This window comes from Dermochelys coriacea, chromosome 1 (assembly GCF_009764565.3).
Source record: "Dermochelys coriacea isolate rDerCor1 chromosome 1, rDerCor1.pri.v4, whole genome shotgun sequence".
Classification (NCBI taxonomy): domain Eukaryota; kingdom Metazoa; phylum Chordata; order Testudines; family Dermochelyidae; genus Dermochelys; species Dermochelys coriacea.
In genome coordinates, this window is record NC_050068.2 from 80,457,426 (window position 1) to 80,481,585 (window position 24,160).

Consider the following 24,160-nt stretch of genomic DNA (forward strand, 5'->3'; position numbering starts at 1 on the left):
AGCTGCTTCACTCAGTATCTGCCACTGCCTCCAACAATAGTACAGTTATCTTGATGATTCTGCTCTAAAATAAAAATTAGTGTTGCCAACTGTGTTCAATAGATTCTAGCATGGATAAAAGCAATTTCATTTTAGAGCTATTGTCTAGAGCAGAGGTGGGCAAACTATGGCCTGCAGACCACATCCAGCCCGTGGGACCCTCCAGCCCGGCCCCTGAGCTCCGGGCCCAGGAGGTTAGTCCCCTGCTGTTCCCCCTCCCCTGCAGCCATGCTCCGAGCTGTGGGCACAATGCTCTGGACGGCCAGGCGGTGCAGTTGCAGAGCCACAACCTGACCCGGTGCTCTGGGCGGTGTGGCTATAGTGCCGCCAGCCACCGTGGTCAGGGGGCAGGGGGGGTTGGATAGATGGTCAGAGTTGTGGATAGGGGTTGGGGTGGCCAGAAGGCAGAGAACGGGGTAGGATGGGGCAGGAGTCGCAGGGGGGCAGTCAGGAATGGGGGGGGTTGGATGGGGCAGCAGGGGTAGTGGGGGTAGTGGGGGGGGGATCTGGGGAGCAGGGAGTATTACTAGGGGGAGGAACAGTGGACATCTCACTTCCCCTGGAGCAGTAGCTCTGGCTGCTGCATTGCTTACTAGCCTATAGAAGCCTCAAGGAGAACAGCTTGATTGGCCGTGCCTGAGCTTAAGGGAGCTTCTAGCAAAGGATGGCTTCCTTCTGTATGGAGCTTCCCAGGAGAGGGGAGAGGTTGAGAACCAACAACCAGTTATAAATGATTCCCACGTTATCCACCCCTGCCTTTTGTCTCCTTTAATCTTTCAATCTGACTTTAAATTTGTCTCCTTTGTTTAGGCCTTAGGGGTGATTAGCACTAATTTCAGCAATATAGGAACAGAGTATAACAATACAGTTGTCAGACTAGTGGTCCACCTTATCCAGTATTCTGTCACTTTAAAGGCTAGTCCCAAATGCTTCAGAGACCCTGCAGCAGGCACCTATAGAATAAGCAGTTTCCTGGAAAATTCAATCTCACCCCTGAGAGGTCTAAATCGTGAGGGTTTAATATCTTTGACAAAACAGTTGCATTTACTGTAACTAACTACTCTGCATATTCCTGTGAGCCACATAAATCCTGATCCTTTAATCCACTGAGGCTCTTGGGCTCACTGATATCCTGTGTCCAACAAGCAGTTGTTGCATCAATGCAAAACCCTATTGTGGATAAAGGCTAAGATTTAAAAAAAATTTGGAGCCTAAACAAAGGCTTCTAAACAACAAATATGCTTTTCAGCCAGACTAAGCACAGTGTTCCTCCCCTGCACATCAATTAAACAAAAGCCAACAACATACTTGGCCAAGGAAAGTTTGAAATGTGGGGGTAAACTCTGCCAGTGAAGATCACAGGTTTGTTCTAGTAAGAAGTAGTAGCAGCACAGCTACACCAGTTATTGAAATTAGGGCTAGATAAGACCTTACCAATGTTTAGTGAAGTGAATCTTTAGAGAATACTTTCTTTTTTTTGTAGACAAACGCCAAGAATTCACCAGTTTGAAACTCTACTCTTGCCTCCCTGCCTTTTATTAAGTATGGTTTGAGCAGGTTAGGCTGGCAACATGAAAATTGCAGTGCCTTACCTGAAAATTTCCCTTGGAGTAATTTCCCTTGGCCACAGATCCATGATGTTGAGGATCTCTGCTTTATGCAGCTTTGGAGGAACATCTAACTGTTCAGTCACTGGCAGGGCAAAATCTGCCAGCTGAGACAGTATCTAACCGCTCTATATCAGGCCATGTCTGCATTACAAACTTTGATTGATACAAGTTACATTGGTGTACAACTGCCAAAGTTACTATAGCGCTTGTTGGTGTGCATGCTTGGGTCAGCACAGCATGTGCTTACCAGGAGTGCTTGTGTTGATGCAAAGTGTGATACACCATGGGTAGGTAGCCCAGTGTGTCACATGCCACCGTTTGGCAAAATGCCTTGTGGGAAATGTTCACATCTGGTGGGGTTAGATCTCTGGGAGCTGATGGTCAAGTTTCCAGCATGCAACTTTCACCATTCCATAATGTTATCCATAACCCATAATTTTCATGCCATTTTAAAAAATTCCACAAACCTGAGCAGCACCTTTCTGTCAGCCATCCACAACAGCATGCCCCAGAGCTTTGCGCTAGTCGCAAATGTGTTGCAAATACAGGCTGCACAACCCTCCTGTATTGCAGACCTGCAGAAAGGACCATAACGGGGATATAACAATTTCTTCAAGGAAAGATTGCTAAGGGACATAGTGAAAAACAATTCAAGGGGGTTGTCGGCATATATGTAGTAGTTGTGGATGATGGAGCACTGCATCTGGACCCAAGAAATGAGCCCTGACTTGTAGAATTGTATCATAACGCAGGTTTGGGATAATGGGCAGTGGCTGCAGAACTTTCAGCTGCAAAAGGTCATGTTCCTGCAGCTGTGGCCTGAGCAACCCAAATCCTGCAGCGAAGGGACATTCAAATCAGAGCTGCACTCTGATAGTTGAGAAGTGCAGGGCAATCGCACTCTGGAAGCTTTTAATGCTGGCTTGCTACCCATCAGTGGGCTATCATTTTGAATTGGAAAATCCCATGCACAATCATCTCCTGTTACACAGCAAGGTGGTTCTTGAACTGCAGTAGGGTGACAGATGGCATAGACATCCCTATTTTGGCACCAACCTTTCTTGCAACAGAGTACATCAACAGAAAGGGCTACTTTTTGTGGATCACTGGGGATGCTTCAGTGATATCAGTATGGGCTGGTCATGGAAGGTGCATGATGCTCACATCTTTAAGAACACAGAACTGTTCAGACAGTCTTTCCCAACTGGCAGATTACTATTGGTGATATTGAAATGCCAATAACTCTGGGAGCCCCACCCTACCTTTTGCTCTCCTGGCTCATGGCCACCATGACAGCACCCAAGAAAGAGTCAACTACTGCCTCAGTGGGTGCAGTCTGACTGTTGACTTGGCTTTTGGTAGATTGAAGGGACCCTGGCAGTATTTACTCACTAGATTGGATCTCAGTGAGAAAAATATCCCAATGGTTAGAGCTGCCTCTTGTTGCTTGCATAATAGCTGTGACACAAAGGGTATGACTAAGCAGCAAAGAAAAACCGTGGCTAGCCTGTGCCAGCCGACTCGCATTGGGACTGCAGGGCTGTTTCATTGCTCTGGGTCGTATTCTGGGCCACAGCTCAGGCCCAGAAATTTATGCAGCACTGAAACAGCTCCACAGCCTGACCCTTGTGAGCCTGAGTTGGCTAGTGCAGGCCAGCCCCAGGTGAGTTGCTGCTGTGTAGCCCCAAAGGGGCGGAAGCTGCCACTGGTGTGGGCAGCAAACACACAGTGACTGTCCGCTGAGTTTGAGCCGCCAGACACAAGGGTCATTACAAGAGCTCAACAAAGTTGTTGAGGAAGGCTTTGAAAGAACACTTCAGTGGGCAGCCACAGTAGTGTTCTGTGCTGAATTGTTCTCTGTGGCTGAAGCTTTTGCTACTGCTAGGAATTGTGTAGGACTTGCTGTACATTTATAAATATATTTTTTTAACCTATGGGCTCTGTGGTGCTCTACCTTTACAAGTAGTAGGGGCTTTGACTAGTACTATGCATTATACAATATGTGTTGTGAATTGATAATTTATTTTTAAAAACTACAAATGTATCGATTTGATAAAAACAAATTGCAAAAAAAAGCTTTACTGCAATGATTCCACTCAAACTTTTCACATAGGGGTATGTGGAGGAAGAAACAAGGCAGCCATCCCTAGGCATTTTTGAGAAACAATTGCAAAGTAGCTCTGTGAAAGTTTCATCAAGCGCTCTCAAGAGAATACGAGGATGTTCCACTGTGCATAAATAAAGTGCTTCACATGGCCACCCTCACCAAATGTGACAGGGGAAATGAAACGCAGATAACTCTACCCGGTTGTTGAACAAGTAAAATACTGAAAAGTCAATTTGTGTGTCATGACAGCTTGGGAATGAGCTGGGCACCATCTTTAAATTTAAACATTGTAAGGGAAAATATATGCACACGCTTCCCCATCAGCATGCTCATCAGTGTTCAGCTAGTCTGGACAAGCTAGGCTGCGGTGGGACTTGAACTGATCATGGCTCCTAATATGGCTGGACCGCTCTCCCATTGCCCAGGTGTGTCTCTCGCTCACTGACCACGGCAAGGATCTCTGGTTTCGGCTCCTGCAAGATATCCAGTGTTTTGTGGGTTGCTTTTAGGGTCTCTAGTGTGCAGTTCAGCACCAGAGTGCTTGTTGGACTTCCTGCCCTTGCCACATGCCTGCCACAATTCCTTTGTTTTTCATGGGGCACTGCTGCTGCTCCCTAGTACACCTTTTCCTGCATCACCTATGCAATCTTTTTGCAGATGTCCACATTTCTATGGCTGGCCTGGTACAGACTTTCTCCCTATAGGTCCAGGAGAGCTGATAGCGCCTGTCTATTCCAGGCAGGAGTGTGTCAAGCTGGCGTGGTTTGTTAGGCAGTTGCACACAAGAGAGAACTGATAGGTGTGCTTGCCAAAGCAGGTAATCAGGAAAAGGCATTTCAAAAATACTGGGTTTTAAAAGAGGGGCAATGGGGTCATTTTGGGTCTCTGTGACCCAGGGAGTTTACAACCGTGATGTGAGCAAGTAGTGGTATGGGCCGGTATGCATCAATTGCTGTTAGAGTCAATACAAGTTGTGCAGTATCTACATTCACAGCGTGTTGACTTCCATAGGTCAACCATGGCAGCATGATGTTCAGAAAGGTAGTGTTACTGCATCGCCATAACAGGAGGCTTATGTCAGCAGGAGACAAATTTATGTCTAGAAACGTGCACTAATAGGGCTACACAAGGGCTTACATTGATGTACGTTGTTGTGTAAACTAGGCCTCGATAATGAAAGTGAACATTAACACTAATAGACCAATCCTTCTAAAGAGCATGGAATATAATGAACAAACTTTGAGTGCCAGTATATAATCTCATATCTTTCCCCCACAGAATAGCCTATTCAGCATAGGGTGGAGCTGTAGATCTCTCTTTCAAGAACCTAAATTTTTAATAAGAAATATATAAAATTTTCATGAGGGCCAGAATTCCATGCCATGGGGATTTTCATACTAGTATGTTCCCCAAGGGGGACACCGCTACGTACAATGGTGAAATAGGGTAGTTAGCAGGGTGCGGTACTAGGGAGTACCCATCTACCAAAGGCAGCATCAGAAAATGATTGGCTGAGCAGCTGACTACTTTGTAGGAGAGAGTTTTTTCTGCCCATGACATTACAATAACTGAGCAGGTAAGCTCTTACTCTGAAAGATGGAAGTGTGTTTTTTGACTTGTATATCTCTGACATAATAACTACTACAAATGGAAGCTTTGAAACCTTCTCTGTTCAATACTAAATGATGAATGCTTTGATCTTTCCATGCTATACAGTAAATATATTCACCTAAACTAGACTGGAAATGTTAAGGAGAGGGGTGTGGCCTAACCCAGTTTTCTCAATCTTTTTGATACCAGGAACCAGCTTCCTACCTTCCTAAACTGCATCAGGGAAATCTCAGGGACCAGCTCTGTTCCTCAAGCCAGTAGTTGAGAACACTAGCCAAACCCCACTCCCTCAAAAGGCACACTTCAGTACTAGCTCTGCTCAGGATGCACAGCTGTGAATACTCTCTAAGCACCAAAGGCCTTTCTTCTCACAAAAAAGCCCAAGGAAGTACTGCTCTATTATAACCTTTAGGTCAATAGTGAGAGCACCTACCCAATGTGATTCAAATCCCACTCTGAAAGACATGGAGCAGGAATTTGAACCTGCATCTCCCACTTCTCAGGGAAGTGCCCCAAGCCCTGGACTATGGGAAATTCTAGCATGTGTTTCCCACATCAGAACCCTAACTCCTGAGCTCTTTCTGGCCTAATGACTATTTAATTTATATAGAAGTAGAATGTTTTCATAGCCTAGTAGTTAGGAGGGTGGTGGAGATGTGGGTTCAAAGCCCTGCTCCACATCAGCCAGCAGGATCTGAGGCTAGGCCTCTCACAAAACGGGTACTCAACCAGCAGGCAGGTGCAAGACAATTTGTCTACTTATTTTTTCACAGCCTTCTTCCCCTATGCTGCCCTCCATGAATATGAGTTGACCTGCAGTCCTGGAGCATAGAAGCAGACTACACCTCCCCTGTCAGGGACTCGCACGTGTAGTCTATCTCCAAAGCTACGTAGAGCAGGAACCCAACGAACCTCATTACAAATAAGGAACTATCCTGTAACTTACTCAAAACTCACAAAGATTGCCAAAAACTGACATCTGATTTGCCTCTGAATGGAAGGGGACCAAAAAAAAAAAAAAGAGACAGACAAAAGTACAGTATCAGTCTGCTCACAAATTTGAGATTTTAGACCACAAATTCTCCTCAGGCTAGTTGGTAGTCTCACGTAGAAGCCTAGCTGCTTCTATTACATGATAGAGACAGTGTTGCTGTCTACTATTCCTCCCCTTGTAAAGCAGTTCTGAAGTGAGCTTACTCCTGCAGAGTCAAGCAGAAGTGAAAAGTAATTGTTTTTCTACTAGAAGTCACAAGGAAAGAAAATGGAGCTCATCAAAGGAAATTCCATCAAAGGATCCTAGAATATAACAAGGGTACAGGAAAAGGAGATACAAAAGCCTTTGACTTCCTGTCCCCAGTAATCAACGAGGCAAGCATCATCAGCTTCTACAGTAGACAAACAGCATATTAGATACTTTGCTATACTAGGAGAATGAAAATTACTAGTTTATCTAAATTACTGCTTGAACTACTTCAAAGTTTTCAAAAAACTTGTTAGCAAAACACTCTAATTTTAGAAGACAGTAGCATTAGTACCTAAAATTTTGTAACACTCTTGGTCATCTAGAGCATTGAGAGACTCGGATTGCTTTACTGAGATACAGTCCAAAAATGACCAAAGCTTTGCTTCATTAACTAGACCTATCGAAAATACAAAGAGGGCAAATTTAACACTGTTAATTCCAGTGAAATAAATGGAGTTGATGAATTTAGCTAACATGTCCAAAACATTCAAGTATGCCATTTTCTCAGCAGGAGTTACAGATAATATTGATTGACAATGTGAGAGACATTTTAGTGTTACTACAAATCAACCTTGATTACTTAATATGCTAGCATTTGAGTATATGCTGAAAGTTCAGTTTGAAGTTATATGCAACTTGTTTGTAAATTTAACAAAATGTTTGAAGCATTTAATCAACTCCTACAAAAAGTAAACTTGAGATAGAAGTTTGAAGTATTCACATACTCTTTGAAAGTAGCAGAAAATGAGCCTCAATATTGCTTAAACCAGATTATAAACATCTTCTATATAAAATCAATAGTGATATTCCTAGTGGACTTCATGGGAGACAAGCCCTATTCCCTTTGAGGGAGGGTGTTTTTTGTTTTTAAATGAGTGGATGTCTCAGGGTTGTTTTGGCTGGGTGTGTTTTTGGGGTAGAAGTGTAGGTAAATATGCAAGTTTCATTCTTAAGGGGGAGGGGTAGGCCATTTTGAAAATGAAAGTTTTAGTGAAGACAACCAGACTGATGTGCCTGATCCTTTCTAAACATCTGAGCCACATCTGGCTCCCTGAAACTGAGAATGCTTTGTCACCACTTTGACTGAACATTTTCAATGGAAGATGGAAGGCTTTGTCTACTTCAAAAATGTTTCCCTTTTCTGACCAACATTGCTTTAAAGGTTGATACTATTACAGTACTATTCATCATTTTTATATCAATACTGTTTGATTTTGATTGAGATAGGACACCACCTCGAGCAGTTTTTGTATGTATTGTTTTATCCACCTTCATTTAAAAAAAAAAAACGAACCTTTATTTCACACTTCTCTTTATAATTGCGTAGGATGAAAAATTAACTCAGCTTAGGGGCAATTCACTTTTAATTATACTTGTGGCACCTCTCTCTACTTGCATCTTTTCTCCTCAGGATCCAATGATCAACAGCATGTATGAAGCAGAATGATGGAGCTCAAATGCATGAAATTCCTAGTGACGAGCAACAATTTGAGACGACTGGGGTGTAAGTTAACTGCTTTACTTTCTGCACACAGATACTGTTAGCCAATGCAATAATTAGTGGCCAATACTGCTTACCATAGTCATACAATACCAGCGGGCCCTACTCCTGCATTGCTCACCTCTCCAAACAAGGCTTTAGTCACATTACTGGAAGAGATTCTGCCACATGCATGCCTGAAGTAATCACTGGTAATTATTCCCTAGAAAAACGTTGTAATGGCATTATAGTATCACCACTCGGCCTGTGACCATTTGAAGTACCAGTGTCAAAGACCATTTACAAAAATAAAGGCAAAGAAATATCATGTATTAAAACACCAAACTTAACATTTTTCTTTTACAAAGACTAAATATATTGACACCTTTGTACAGATAAAAGCAATTTTAGTGCTATATTTTAACAAATTCTAATACAAAATAATCACCTACTCAATAGTATGATTCTTAATGACAAACCTCTACAAAAACATATAGCTTTACTGTTAAGATGTCAGTCCACTGAGTAATGCTTGCTCAAAAACATTATGAAGTTAAATATACCCATATTATAAATTTTACAGTTTATCCTCAAACTATACATTTGGAGCACAATGAACATTAGAAGTAAACAAAATCTACTTAATTTATTACAAGAACTAACTGTAGAACCCAAAAATGGAAAGCATGCCACCAGCAAAGATCACTGTAGGCTAACATTTTCTTTGATCAAAACAATTTATAAACCATACTTTTGTGAAATTGTACACCTAATTTCTGCATGTTGCTCTATTTCACACAGGTTTGATGCTCCGAGTTTTAATATGAAATTATCTGAAATAAAGGAATACAAAAATGGATAGCTATCAAACATCACGTCATATATAAACATTTCTGAAGATAGATTTACAGAATAGCAATTTATATAGTTTAGGCAGTTTGGTTACAAAGCCATTTTTCTCTTAAATTTGTAAGCAGTTAATGAATCTTCCAAGATAGTATTTTTGGTCAAATGGCTTGTTAGACTCCTTTTAAAATTCATTGTTCACTCTGCTCTATTCTCTTTACTTAAACAGCCATTATTACATTCAACATTTCTCTGCATATTTTTAGCTTCCACTTACCTAGAAATACATGCAGTACTCCAGATAAAACAAACCTTGCAGCATTTGATTAACTTTTGAGAAAAGCCTGTCAATTCCAACCAGTCAAAATATAGTATATCTACAATTTCTTCCAGAATGCTTCAGCTTTCTGAGCTATAATTAATATTTTAAAACTAGTTTAGAAAGGACTCTGAAGACCCTACAATGTCAAGTTTACATTAAAAAATGCATAGAGGAAAAAAGCTTTTGGTAACCCTCATTATTAAATCTATTAAATACATCCTGTGCAAATTACTAATCAGAAATGAAATGAGTAGCAAATTTAATATTTTTGAAGTGTCTAAACAATATTTCAGTTGTCTTGCCTCTTAATTTACTACTATGTAATGTATGAGTTTCATAGCCTACTAAATGCTCCATGTAATCTTAAAATTCTGTAGTTCAGGTAGTTCATATCATTTCAACACTAGGTAACTGCTATAGTTTGCAGTAAAAGCATTCAATCTCATCTCCCTTTGTAAGTCAATACAAATCAGTCATGTTCACTATTAATATTTATATAAAAATAACAGGGATAAAATATTGTAATTCATAGCTAATATTTTGCAACCACAACTTTTAAATATGTCTATCTTTTCAAATTTTATTATTTACATAAATTTAGGGTCATTGTCAGTGGCAAAGTGAGAAAATCTAAAACAGACTAATTTTATTAGGATGAAAGAGGTTTCTGAAATATCCAGATTTAAGCATAGAAAATGTGGATTAGAAATTAGTGTTAAATATGACATCCATTTAATAATCAAAGTAGTGACATTACAATAAAAATTATAATATTAAATAAGCTTGTGATAAGTTGCAATATGGTATTCTCAAATTTAAGGTGCTATTTCACATGCCCTGAAATCTTTAAGGACTTTACCATGTGGGCATCATGTCTGGGAACCAGACTCTACCAAGATGCTTTGACACTTCCCAATGAATTTGCTCCAAGCTGTACTTCTGATCAGGAATCAAGACTTCCTCCATTATAGATAGCTGAGAGAGGCGGCCACCACACATCTTCACAAACTCAACAAAGGCACTGCACGAGACTTCACATTCCCCTAGGCCAATAGCTGACAGATTCTTACAGCGTTCTGCAATACGAATAAGCTCTTCATCTAGTGGCCGTAATCCATTGGCACACACAACCAGTTCAATTAATCGAGGACATGTCATTCCAACACGACCAAGTACATCTTTGCTTACTGACCTCCCAAAGTAAAGGTGGGTGACAGGAGTTTCATAATGAAAGAATGGGTCAAACTCCTCTTCGTATAAGAAAAAGTACATGACTAAGTTTACTTTGGGAGAATGCTTGATGAAAGCATCCCAGCTGCTCTTCTGAATTGTGTGGAAATGAGTCTGTCCAGGATTCTCACTGACTACATCAATGCGCAAATGTTCTAATCTGACATGTTTCTCAGAAGACAAAGCAAGCAGAAGCTCATCACTCAAGAGATGGTAGTTCAATGCCAACTCACGTAAACCATGACAGTGGTCAGCCACACAAAGGATACCTTGAAAAGAACATTAAAATGTTAATTTGTTTTCATGGAAAATGAAAGCGAGTTTTCTTGAATTTAACCTCAAACAAAAATTAGCTTTTGCATGTCAAACAGAAGCAGGAGTTCTGAAGTGCAAAATCCAGAGTAACCTAGAATATCTATATTAATTGCAGACACTGAAATAAAATCATCTTCAATAGGATGCTGATAAGCATCCTTGTGAGCAATTCATTTATCTCAAACTCCTGCCTTAAGACCTTTTCATGATTGTACTATAATGTATTCTCTGTACATACACAGTAAGGCATATACGCACTAATGACTGAACATTTCTTTTCTTTTACACTTGCAAATCATTCTTTACTACACCAAGTTGTATGTTTTGTTGTAGCATGCAATTTCAGTGTGTCCAATGCATTCATATTATGCACTCATGTTTGTTCTATGCAGTGTCAAAATTTCAAGTATAAGAAAAAGGTACAGTAAGTGAGAACAGATGGATTATCAAGAATAAATGTTGTCCACGGCTGCATAACATATGCTCTGAAGTGACTACTGCACTTCTCCCTGGCCTCTGACATTTCAAGGAGTAACACATTTCTACATGGAGTTTGATTTTGTCCTGACAAATTGCTGTATGTTGTTAGTGGGAAGGAGGGTGGAGGAAGCACTGAGGTCAATGTACTCACCCCTAATGCCCTCAGTGGAGGTGGGGGGAAAAGAAAGAATCTTTCCATTGACAGATGTTAACCAGGAAAGAATTTTAAAGACATCAACATGACAGTAGAAAAAAAATTCTCCCTAATAGTTTATAGTTTGAGCCAGGTAACCGGAGCTTGTTGGTTGAAGAGTCTTTCCTTTCACCTCCAGCAATCACTGAGTATTTTGGGATAGTTTCCTAAACACAATGGAAATATGGAGCTCACAACCAGCTTTAGAAAGACAATTAGGAGGCACGAAGTCTGCTTTTTGCAAGATTTGGGGTGAGAATATCAAGTTCCTAGTGAAGAGTTACTTAAGCTCTACTTACTCAAAACATTGATCTTAAAAATGTAATGATTTCTTCAACAAAACTACAAACACTTAAGTGTTTTCTACCTCAGGATCAGAAACATTAAATGTAAACCAGTTTTCATGATATCAATAATATTCTCTAATCTGTCACTTTAATACTGCATTTAGTGTATACCAGTTAGAATTCAATGGTAAGACATTGAAATGGAATTTTTGTTGCATAACTAAAGTGTTTTTTCTATTTAATTTCCTATAAAAAATAATGCAAATATGAACATTGTCTTTATTCTCAAAATTAATTTTAAGATTAAAACTTGAGTGAAATTCTTCAACTTCATAAAGATTGGAGTACAAAGTAAAGAAACCCAAAAGCTTAAATTACTGAATCCCAGATTATGTAATTTACATACTGAAATAGAGGTGTCAGAGATGCCCTATTACCCAGTAACCCTGTGGAAAAACTAAAGTGATACATACAGAGATACTGCAAGACTTGGGAATAAGAATTGTTCATGGTAACATTACAAAATGTTCATATTTTTGTTAAAAAGGAAAATGTTTCCTAAAACAGCACTCAGTGAAATGTAATCCTTTCTGAAGTATTATTATAACTATGATGGTCAGGTGACTCACTGTAATTCAAACAATATAAACTCCAGAACTCAACCAAAGAGCTGTGACTGGTGCCTCCATAATAAATCAGAGAGGAAGGAATGTCCAGTGGCTAGAGCACTAGTCTGCAATATAGGAGATTCCTATTCCTCCACAAACATCCTATATGACTTTAGGCAAGTCACTTAGGATTGAATGCTCAAAAGGATTTAGGCATTGTGAATTGTGAACAACGCTCTTGTTGCCAAAAAGGCTAACAGCATTTGGGGCTGTACAAGTAGGATCATTGCCAGCAGATTGAGGGACGTAATCATTCCCCTCTATTCAGTATTGGTGAGGCCTCATCTGGAGTACAGTGTCCAGTTTTGGGCCCCACACTACAAGGAGGATGTGGAAAAATTGAAAAGAGTCCAGCAGAGGGCAACAAAAATGATTAGTCCAAAGAGGATGGATCTAGACTGTTCTCGGTGGTAGCAGATGACAGAACAAGGAGTAATGGTCTCAAGTTGCAGTGGGGGAGGTTTAGGTTGGATATTAGGAAAAACTTTTTCACTAGGAGGTGGTGAAGCACTGGAATGGGTTACCTAGGGAGTTAGTGGATTCTCCTTTCTTAGAGGTTTTTTAGGTGAGGCTTGACAAAGCCCTGGCTGGGATGATTTAGTTGGGGATTGGTCCTGCTTTGAGCAGGGGGTTGGACTAGATGACCTCCTTAGGTCCCTTCCAACCCTGATATTCTATAATTCTATGAATTCAAGTTTTTTTAACAGTTTATAGCAATCTGGTAAGTGGAACACTTCCATGCAAAAAAACAAACCAAACACCCCAACCAATCACACAAAAAAGTGGTAAGCTTGAGTACTCAAAATTTCCTTATTTTCTTCCAGATATTCTTGCTTCTATTGTAGTTTCCTTGCTTTGGAGCTCAACATAACATGAAGCCAACTGTTTACATGCTAGCTTATTTCCAGTCTGTTCCACTCTCTGTTCTCTCTAGGCAGGCACACCAGACCTCAGCTGAGTGCTTTTCCCAGTTGCTTAGCATAGTCCATTGTTTTGTCACTATTTCATTCTGCTCCATTCAACCACCTCACAAAAGGGCAACAGTAGTTTTGCTCTATTTCTTAAAAAGGCCATTTTCCACCTAAAAATCTTTACATTTAAACCAGGCCATTAGAATATGAACATAGAAAATCATCTTCTATTTATGAAAGCAAAGTATTGTCAAATACCAACTATTACAAACTTTACCATGCTTAAGCAGTAAACCGTGGGGCAGGATGGGGCGGGAAGAAAAACTGAGTTTTTTAGTGCTATGATATAGTGTACAAGTCAATGTCTCCTTAGAAATAATTGCGATTAAAATTTTTTAAAGATATTAGCACTCCACTTAGCATTCCACAGATTTCTCCATGTTAAAACAATATATACCCCCTTATTTGTGCAAAGCTACACATCCAAATATCACCAAGTAAATTTATTAGATTGTGACTTCTGGTCATTCTGGGTGGACTATCCTGTTTTCCTTACATCTTTAGTCAGCATTGTGCTGCTAAATTTTATATGTAATTATTAAAATTACTGTTTCACTCGGGCTTTTGCATTATACGTATTACCCTGGTGTCCAACTACCTTCCAAAGATAAATTAAAGAAAATTAATAGCATCTCATGTTTGGTTCCTGCTATTTTCTTTTCCTCTGGGAAAATGTATCTGTCATTTTTAAGCAGATGTGCCGTTATTTGTGAAAGCAAGCTCAAATCATGCATTGTTTTTGGAACAGAAAGTAGAGAAATTTAAAGTAGTTCTTAGTTCCTGCAGGAGAAAGTTCTACGGTCTTGAAGCAACTTGAGAATGCTCTGTCTACTGCACAAACTAGCTTCACCCTTGCAGCAGACCCTTCTGTGTTAGAGAAGTAGAACTGTCAGTGACAGAAGATGTGTTGTACAGCCCAGGTCCTTCACCCCTTTGATGTTGTGTTGTCTATTTTCTTGTTTTCAATTCAAGTACAGTAACTCCTCATTTAACATTGTAGTTATGTTCCTGAAAAATGCTACTTTAAGCGAACCAATGTTAAGCGAATCCAATTTCCCCATAAGAATCAATGTAAATAGATTCCAGGGAAATTTTTTTCACCAGACAAAAAAGACTACACACACACACACACACACACACACACACACACAAAGTTTTTAAACAATTTAATACTGTACTCAGCAACAATGATAGTGAAGCTTGGTTGATGTGGTGAAGTCAGAGGGTGGGATATTTCCCAGGGAATGCCTTACTGCTAAATGATTAACTAGCCCTCGGTTGAACCCTCAAGGGTTAACACGTTGTTAATGTAGCCTCACACTCTACAAGGCAGCACACATGGAGGGAGGGAAGACAGCCTGGCAGACAGACGCAAACATACACCCTGTGAGAGAGACGTGCATTACCCCTTTAAGTAAGCTGACTCCACTCTAAGATACATTGCTTTTTTAAGTAGATTAGCAAGTTGAGACAGCAACTGCTGCCAGCAAGCTTCCTCAGTCCTTAGCCCTGCAGTGTCATCCCCCTGTGAAGATAAGGTTCAGGAGATGGGGTACAGGAGCGGGGAGGAGGGGGACACCCTGATATTAGCATCCCTGTTCCCACCGCCTCTGCACAGCAAGCAGGAGGCTCCAGGGGAGCAGCTCCAAGGCAGAGGGCAGGAGCAGCACATAGCAGTGGGGGGAGGGACAGCTGAGTTGCCTGGCAATTGACAGCCTGCTGAGCAGCTGCCACACAGGGAACTTAGGGGCACAGGCACCAAATTCCACTGTTCCCAGTGGGTGCTCAACCCCATTCCCACCCCTGGCTCTGCCCTTGCCCTACCCCCATTCCACCCCTACCCCACCCCAGCTCTGCCCTTGCCCTACCCCCATTCCACCCCTTCCCCCAAGTCCCCGCCCCTTCTCCACCTCCTCCCCTGAGCACACCATGTCCCCACTCCTCCCCCGTCCCTCCTGGAAAGTCCTAAGCACCGCCAAACAGCTGTTTGGTGGTGGGAAGTGCTGGGAGGCGAGGTGGGGATGAGAGGAGCTTGGCTGCCAGTGGGTGCAGAGCACCCACTAATTTTTCCCCGTGGATGCTCCAGCCCTGGAGCACCCACAGAGTCAGTGTCTATGGATAGGGGGGCTGCCGTTCCACCCTAGTTCAAAGCCCCGACCAGCTAGCTCCAACGGGCTGTTCTTTCTGCAAGTAGCGGACAAAGCAGGCAGCTGCCAAACAACATTATGAGGGAGCATTGCGCAACTTTAAACGAGCATGTTGTCTAACTGATCAGCAATGTAACAACAAAACAACGTTAACCAGGATGACTTTAAGTGAAGAGTTACTGTAAAAGGATAAAATTGCTCTTTCAGAACAAGGAAATCAGACACTCTTATCCATGGCACTCCACAATTCAAGACATAGTCATAATGAACTGCTCTGGAGAAACTCACATTCTGAAATACCTGAGAATGAATTCTACTTCCAGTGAAGCACAAGAGAGTTGTCAACCCATTTTAAGTCATCAAATTGGATTCAGACTTCTAAAAGATTCCTCCATGTCCCCCCCACATCAATCATCCTCCAGAGTGGAGTTGATTTAAATCAACAAGTAGAAAACCCCAGTGATTTAAATCACTGGGTTTTAATTTTGTTGTGTATTTATACTTGTTATTTTCCTAAAGAAAAAGTTTATTCTCATTAGTTGGTAGCCATTAAAACATGCTGATTTGCAACTATATAAAACAATCAAAAAGTACCACATTTATTGTAATCAGGAGGATCACTATAGCTATGCACATTTATTTCAGCAATTATATAGCATATATAGATTCTTAATTTTTTACTTATGTTAGAAAATGGTGAATGATCCACTTACTTACTAGATGATTAACTTTTTATTTGTATCATGCTCTATTTGGATGGAAACTGGAATTTTATTTAAAAAATGCACTAAAACAGCATTTTAAATTTGTATTGGTTAAATGAAAGTACTTTTTATGTGACTGATACACAAAGAAAAAAGTTAAATGCAAAATATTTTTGATAAACACTTATTTATTAAACAAAGGATGTATCATCTGTAGTGAATGAACTGATTGACTAATTCTAAAATCTTAAAAGGACATGTTGACCAGAAACAAACAAACAAAATCTCATTCTCTCACAGCTTATTTTTATTCTTAGACTGGAAAAGGAAAACAAGTTTTCTTGTTTTTTCAGCTCCTAATAGGGTTATTAACTTTGAATGAACTAGACACTGAACTGAACAAACTGGAGTAAACAAAATATTTGTTCTGCACTTGTGGAAGAGGATACTGCTGTCAAAAGCTGGTTTAGTTCTTCAACACACTCTGGTTTTAGGTGCTTAGCCAGTTTAACTTTCTATAAAACTTTAGCAGCAAACAGATACCACTTATTTTTTTTTTAAAAAATTTAAAATCAATTTTCATTCGTCCTGCCTCCCTCCCCCCCAAGCTCAAAATTATTTGTCCATGATGGTCAAATACTATGTTTCAGTACTAGTCAAAATAATTCTAGGCATACAGTTTTGATATTCTTATGAAACAAAGACAGTGGAACAAGTATTAAAATGTCAGAGGCTGTAAATACTAGCTATAAAACCCACCAATTTTTCAGAAGATTGCTGGATAGTTAACACGGTGTTAAAAAAAAAATAAATAAAAAAGGAAAAAAAAAAAATGCGCGCACGCACACAGAGAGTAGCTCACCTGCAGGAGAAACATGAGGACAACTGCTCATTTTTAACAGCTTAAGCGTATCACTGTTGTTAGCCACTAGTACTTTGAGGGATGGATCATCTACTGGCGTATCATCTATTTTAAGTGAAGAGAGGGATTTGGAGTTTACAAACACCACTGTCAGTGCAGAGATAAAATGTGACTGCAGAAAGGAGAAAAAAAACAGTAACAGTGAAACAGGGATGTGAAACATTCCAAATATATTTTCAAAACCAATGTTTCCTTACATCTTCACATATAGGTAGTCTACACCTTCCTTTAGGTTAACGCCTATCGCAATATTTAACATTACGGCATCCATTTTATTCAACTAGACAGTAAAACATTTGACCAAGTGTGCTTTTTTTTTTTTAAATCAAGTATTTAGTTTTTCTTCCAAATCCTTGTCTATGAATGGTCATTGATAATATTCAACATTAACAGAAACTCAGGAACTGGGACAAAAAATGCAGTGCTATAAAATTCAAAAATATCCTATACAAGTGCACAAACCTAAAAGTAAGCTCTGAAGATTACTTCCAAAGTGCACTTCCAGGCAACATCCTCCAGACTCAGACATGAAGGAAAACTGCAATATATAAAATCTGTTCTAAACACTTTATTTATACAAAGACTACGTTTAGCAAAAATGCAAATCTGAAATTTAATCAGAATTATTAAAAGAAAAAGATACCAGAGTTTAAGACCAGAAGGGAACACCAGGTCATATAGTCTGACCTCCTGTGCATCACAGGTCACCCTTATAATTGTGAAGGCAGTCTTTCAAATGTGTTTAAAAAGGAGTAAAACTGTTTTGTAACCATTCTTTGAAATGTGTTTCACAAATCCATTCCACTTCAGGCGTGTGTGTGCACCCAGTGTACCGGAGCCAGATTATGTTCTTCCCATAGCGGTACCCACGGAGGCGGCACATACACCCTTGACATACTTATGCTGCCAGCCAATGGTCTAAAGGGGCGGATTTGGTCCTTGTCAGTTCCTTCTTATTGGATAAGAGACTGATAGAGAAGGAAAGGATGGTGGGTCATGGAATGGACGTGTGCAACACATCTTGAAGTACAATAGTTACAGAACAGGTTAGTAATTGGTTTTGATTCTTAAAGGAATTTTCCACTGAGTCAAACAATTCAGCCCAGAAAAGGGTTTCAGAGTCTACCTGAACAATGACTAAGACTACACATCTGAATTTGGCATCATCTCTTTAATGATGACAGCATAATGTTTTGAGAGAGCATACATCGATCACCAGATTGCAGCTTTACAGATTTCCCTTATTGATAATGGCTCAGAAACGCAGCTGAAGCCTCTTGAGTTCTTGTAGAGTGCGCTAAAACTGCTCAGCATAGGGACTTTGGCAATGCCATAGCATATGCAAATAGAGGATGAAATCCTAAAGGAAGGCCTCTCATCCTGTCAGCAAAGGAAACAACTAAGGAGATCTCCTAAAGAGGTAGGTTTTGTCCACACAGAAAGCTAACACTTTAACATCCAAAGTATGCAGTGTCTCTTCCTCCTTACGGGAATGTGGCTTTGTAAAAAGGAAGGCAAATAGATAGCTTAATTAAGGGAAAAGTCAGTTAAGTTTAGTCAGGAATTTACAGTGAGGGTGTAAATAGTCCTTGTCCTTATAAAAAATACTGCATTTGGGGGTGGCGGCAGCAACCAACACATTCAACTCCTTTATCCTCCCAGCTGAGGGAACAGCTACCAACAACAGTGGCTCCCATTAGAGTTGCCAGCACCAAATTAAATCCCAGAGAAGCAAGAGCTCTGTGACATGAGAATTAGCCTTTCCAAACCTTAAAAAAGGATAATCGTAGGGTTAGAAAAAACAAAACAAAACAGACCATCCTCCTCCAGAGGACAGAAAGCATGGCTGCCCGGTGAACTTTCAACAAACAGAGGCCATCTCCTTTTAGGTAAACAGACCAGAATACCCTGGATGGAAGAATGCAAAAGTTAAATAAATGCTGAGACCACACTGAAAAATGCTTCCACTTCAGTTAAGTATCTAGTGGACTGGTTTTCTGCTATTTAAAGGATGTTTAGAACCCAGACAAAACTCTGCTTCCTGACATATTAACCACTGAGCATCCATGCTCTCAGGTATGGACTGGATGGATTGGGATGCAACATCCAACTTTGACTTTGAAATATTAATTCAGATTCCTGAGGTATTATCATTTTCTTGATAGAAGGGTTCAATACATCTGAGAACTAATGTTGACAAGGACAGCCTGGCACTATGAAGCTCATGTGGACATAATCTTGTCTTAGCTTCTATAGCACCTTTGGAATCAGGGGGTAGGCACACAGTAGTTTGCTCCTCCAAGAGGGAACAAAACCATCTGTCATGGAGCTAACACTTGTTTCAAAGTGGTACACAAACAGGTGGCACTTTTTGGTCAGTCAAGTGGTGAAGAGATCTAACTCTGGTAACCTCATTCTAACAGTATGAAAGATGAATTTGACGATATCTGGTCTGAGACCATTTGTGATTTTTGCTGAAAGAAAGATCAGCTGAGAACTGTCTGGCAGATCTGAACACCTGGGAGGTAGGAAGCTTTTAATGTTAATGCATTGCCAATACAAAAATCCCACCAATCCACAGCTTCTTGGCAAAGGCAATCTGACCTGGCGCTATGCTGTCTGTTCAAACAGAATATTGCAGCTGTATTGTCTGTGAGGACTTAAACTGCACTTCTTTTGATGTGCTAGAGGAAAGCCTAACACCAGGTGAATTACCCACAATTCCCAGACATTTATGTGTAGAGAAAGATTTTGGTCTGTTCACAGGTCCCAAGTCTGTAGAGGTCCTCCATACGTGCTTCCCAACCAAGATGAAGCAACCATAAAGTCACTGAGGGTAGAGATGGGGAAAAAGGGGAGTCCTGTATATACATTGGCAGGATCCATCCTCCAGTCTGGGGAAAATATAAAATCCTTGCAGGTACATAAGTCAGGATGTGCAGTGGATGATGAGAGAGTATAAACAAACTTCAGCCACCACTGCAGCTTCCTGAGGTGAACTCTGGCATGCTAAGTCATGTACATGCACGATGCTAGGTGTCCTAAAAGTCTTCATCAATTTCTTACCTTTGTGCAAGGATAGGCCCTGAGATCCATGCAGAGATCCAGAATGTTTTGGAATGCGAGCTGAGGCTGCCCTTGACACTGTACAGTGAGCACAACTCCTAGGAATTCTATTTTCTGAACAGGATCAAGAACTGACTTGTCCTTGTTGATTAACAGGCCCAAGGAATGAAAGACTGAACTTGACCAAACTGATCTCCACTCATTTTTGGAGTGACCATGGATCCACCAGTCATCCAGATATGGGAAACCTCTACATCTGCTTTTCTGAGAAAAATGTACTACCACCGTGCACTTTATGAAGACTTCTTGGGGTTCAGACAGGTCAAATGGCAGGACTGCAAATTGATAAGGGACCATGGCCACAAGTCTTAAACTACCTGTGGTTCTGATGGATGGCCATGTGGAAGTAAATAGCCTTTCAGTTGAGGGCAGTGTACGAATTGCCAGGATCTAGGGAAGGAATGATGGAGGCCAGAATGACCATACAAATATTTTCTGTTCTTTAAAGTATTTGTTTAGGTTTTGCAGGTCCAGAATAGGTCTGAGTCTGTCTTTTGACTTGGAACCAGAAGATAATTGGAATAAAAACCCTTCCCCCTTTAAGGAGGAGGAACCTCTTATGTGGCTCCCAGTTGTTTAAGAGATTGTACCTCTTGTATAAGAGTAGCCTCATAAAAATGGACCCTGAAGAGAGATGGAGAAGGTAAGTAGGAAAGAAAGAATCCGCAGGTGTATCCCAGTTCCATAGTGCTTAGAATCCAGCGATCAGTTGTAATATGGGTCTGAGCATCTAAGAAGAAGTGGGATTCTCAACAGGTTAAGATAGATACACAGCTGTGTCCATTTTCCCTGAAAACAACACAGGGCCTGAATTCTGTGCTGCATCTCTGGAGGAAACACAAATGCCCTAACTCTAGCTGTAGAGTTGGCCCCATTTGGGGGGAGGAGGGGGCTGAATTTCCTCATTTATTAGAGGAGCCTCTTTAGATAGCCCTGCCGTATTCGAGATGTCCGCTGATCTAGGCAGACTCCCCTGAATCATTTTGATTTGAATATCAAGAGAGCTAGCTACTCTAACAAGTCTTAAGATTTATAATCATCTTGGACAAGAGAGGATGCCTTCAACACTGTCACCTCATATGGAGGCAGGGAGGACACGTTCATGGGAGACTGAATCTGGACCTCTTTAATATGACTGCGAAGCTGATGGACAAAATCCTGGTGCGGGACCTCTGAATATCAACTGGTATTGAGACTAGTACCAGGAACAGGGTTCATCTTGTCTGGTGACCTCCAATGTTGCCGCTGAGATAAGCTGTCAGCTGAGGAAACTGGCATCGAACACAATGTGGTTGGCATCACGCATGGGTTACAGAAAGGCCACTTATATAGCACAGGATCCCAATTAAGACTGTTCCATGGTTCCTTCTCTCTAGATCTGCTTCCATACCCATATGGGTACTGAAACCTCGATCTTCCTGATGAGGGCAAAGGAATGTAAGGCCTCTTGTTGCAGACTTAGGTACTCCCAGGAAAACATGGAGTAGTCTGATGGCCAAGGCTGTGCGATACTGCTTGGTGCTGGTAATTAGGATCTGTGATTTGATGTAGTCAGTACACTGTTTAATTTGTGATGGCACTGCATGGCCAGGAGCTGTCTGTATTAAAGCCTTGACTGCTATCAGTCCTGAGGACTAATGCTCAATAGCCAGAGTGGAATGGGATGCCCCAATTGACACAGGCTGGACCAAAGCTTGTGAGGTGACTAGTACCAATAAATTTACAACGTGGACAATCAGAGTCCAGTATCGCGAGGCAGAGAGTCTCTGGAGTTGTGGTATTGAGAGGCATCCTTGGTTTGATACCCCTGTACTAAGGAAGCATGAACATTCATAGGAGCCAATCTTGATGGCACCAAGGTAGCTGCTGGAGTCAGCGACTATGGCTGACAGAAGGCAGTGGTATGTGGCGATGGAGAGTGCCAAGGCAAGGCTGGAACTGTACCCCCAGTACCCTCCCTCCTGCTCAAGGATGCTACCTGAGACCCTAGATCTCCTTAGAAGAGGAGACCTTCCAGCTTTTAAAGATAAGCGGTCATCTAATTCCTTATGGGCACCAAGGAATGGGAACAGTGTCTCCCTCTCAGAAATTTTTCAGAAGAGATGGCATAGTCTTCAGGAGCACTCGTAGATGGGGTAGTGAGTGTATCAATGGCTGGGCTCAGAGGAAGGATGCAAGACAGCCTCCATTAGGATGTGGTAAAGGCTTACCTCTGTCCTTTTTAGTATGGGCTTGAAATCTCTACAAAGTTGGCATCGATCACGAACGTGGCCCTCACCCAGACACTTCAGGCACAGAGAATGAGTATCACCAACCAACTTTGTACTTCCTGCTTTCAGTAAAGGGCTTAAAACCTGGGAACTGAGGCATACCCCAGTACCAAGTGTTTGCACCTTATCTCGTATCACACTAAGTCCAAAGACAGGAAACAAACTATACAATAAGCTATGAGTACTACTATACTAACAAATATAAATTAGCTATTCACAAAGAGAAACTCGTGCACACAAGCACAGGCAGTCCAATTAATGATCAAGGGTAGTTAAAAGGAACTGAGGGAGGTTGGGGTGGCTACACCCCATTATAATGCAGCTGATAGCACAATGGTGTTGAGGGCATATGTGCCATTCTGACAGGTACAGCTATGTGAAAAACATCTCCAGCTCCGTGCACCATATGCACACAGACTTGAAGTGTAATGGACAAGTGCAATCACTTGAAGAACCAAGTATAATCCAAAGAGTGCTGTATTCCTAAATCTGCAGATAGACAGCTCCAGTACCTTTGCTTCTCAAGCAGAAGAATGAAAACTGACTAGTCTTCTCAGTTTTCACTGCTGCCATTGAGAACCTTGTGAGCAGCTGTGAAGAAAAACAAGATTCAGATCACTTTTAGTACGCTGCTGCAACACCACAACCAGATAGGAATGCTGTTCACTGAAGAGGAAGACCTACCAGACACTGAGGAAGGATAGGTTAGCTAACACCCCATACAAAGAAACTGCTGGAGGAAAAAATTAACTTTAGCAAAACTATGTATTTTTCCTTAACCTTCTCAGGACAGCTTTTTGTTGAATCTTTTAAAAAGAGATTCAGTTGAAGAGCAAGTGTGGATATTTTCAGCCTAAACAATGTTTGGCAAAAGTTATAAGCAAATAAACATAGTAGTTCAAAACAGAAGTGTTAGGCAACTTCATCTGTAGGCATCATTACCAGCTCCACTTAGTTATTGAACACCTTTGCCTTTTATGCACGTATACCTAATGTGAATATATTTGTTCTGTTGGGGGGAAAAAGGATGATGTAGACACATTTACCAGTCAGAAAATAGTACTTTCTTTGCCAAAAGTAAATAGGAAGGAACTACCAAAAGTTAAACATTTAACATCTAAGAACAGATAACTTTGACTTTAAGAGCTTTAAAAGATTTCGCTGAAGAGCTCCAAGTCATTGATGCTGATATTTAACAAGTCTTGAAACACTTGTAAAATTCCAGAGGAACTGAGACAAGCTAGTCTAGTGCCATTATTTTATAAAATATGCACAGGACGGATGGCTCAGGTAAAAAATTGGCCAGTTAATCCTGGGTAAAGTCACAGAAAGCCCGATAAAGTACATAATCAGAGAATTAAAGGATGGTTGCATAATAAATGCCAATCAACTTTTTTTTTTTTAAATAAAAGTTACTTTTGTTAAACTTAATACCGCTTAATATTAGAAATTTGATTGATAAAGTTGGCACAACATATTTAGATTTCTGTGAAGTCACACGACATTCCAATAAAAAAAGTTAGTACTACTACAACAACCCATATATATTGGATTAAAAACTAGCTGATAGATCAAATAATAACTGTATC

The 24,160-nt window shown here is 40.7% G+C and overlaps 1 protein-coding gene across 3 annotated transcripts in view; it reads right to left on the minus strand.

The window, feature by feature from the left end:
• Positions 1-8,399: 8,399 nt before the first annotated feature.
• The window catches only part of FBXL3 (F-box and leucine rich repeat protein 3), a 39,376-nt gene continuing 23,615 nt past the window's right edge, over positions 8,400-24,160 (minus strand). For all 3 annotated transcript variants that reach the window (XM_038407605.2, XM_038407577.2, XM_038407587.2), the window contains exons 4-5: positions 17,116-17,287; positions 8,400-10,757 (exon numbers count right to left, since the gene is read on the minus strand). In XM_038407605.2, the coding sequence (XP_038263533.1) occupies positions 10,114-10,757; positions 17,116-17,287 (816 nt within the window). In that variant the 3' untranslated portion in view covers positions 8,400-10,113. The remainder of the gene's footprint in view (positions 10,758-17,115; positions 17,288-24,160) is intronic.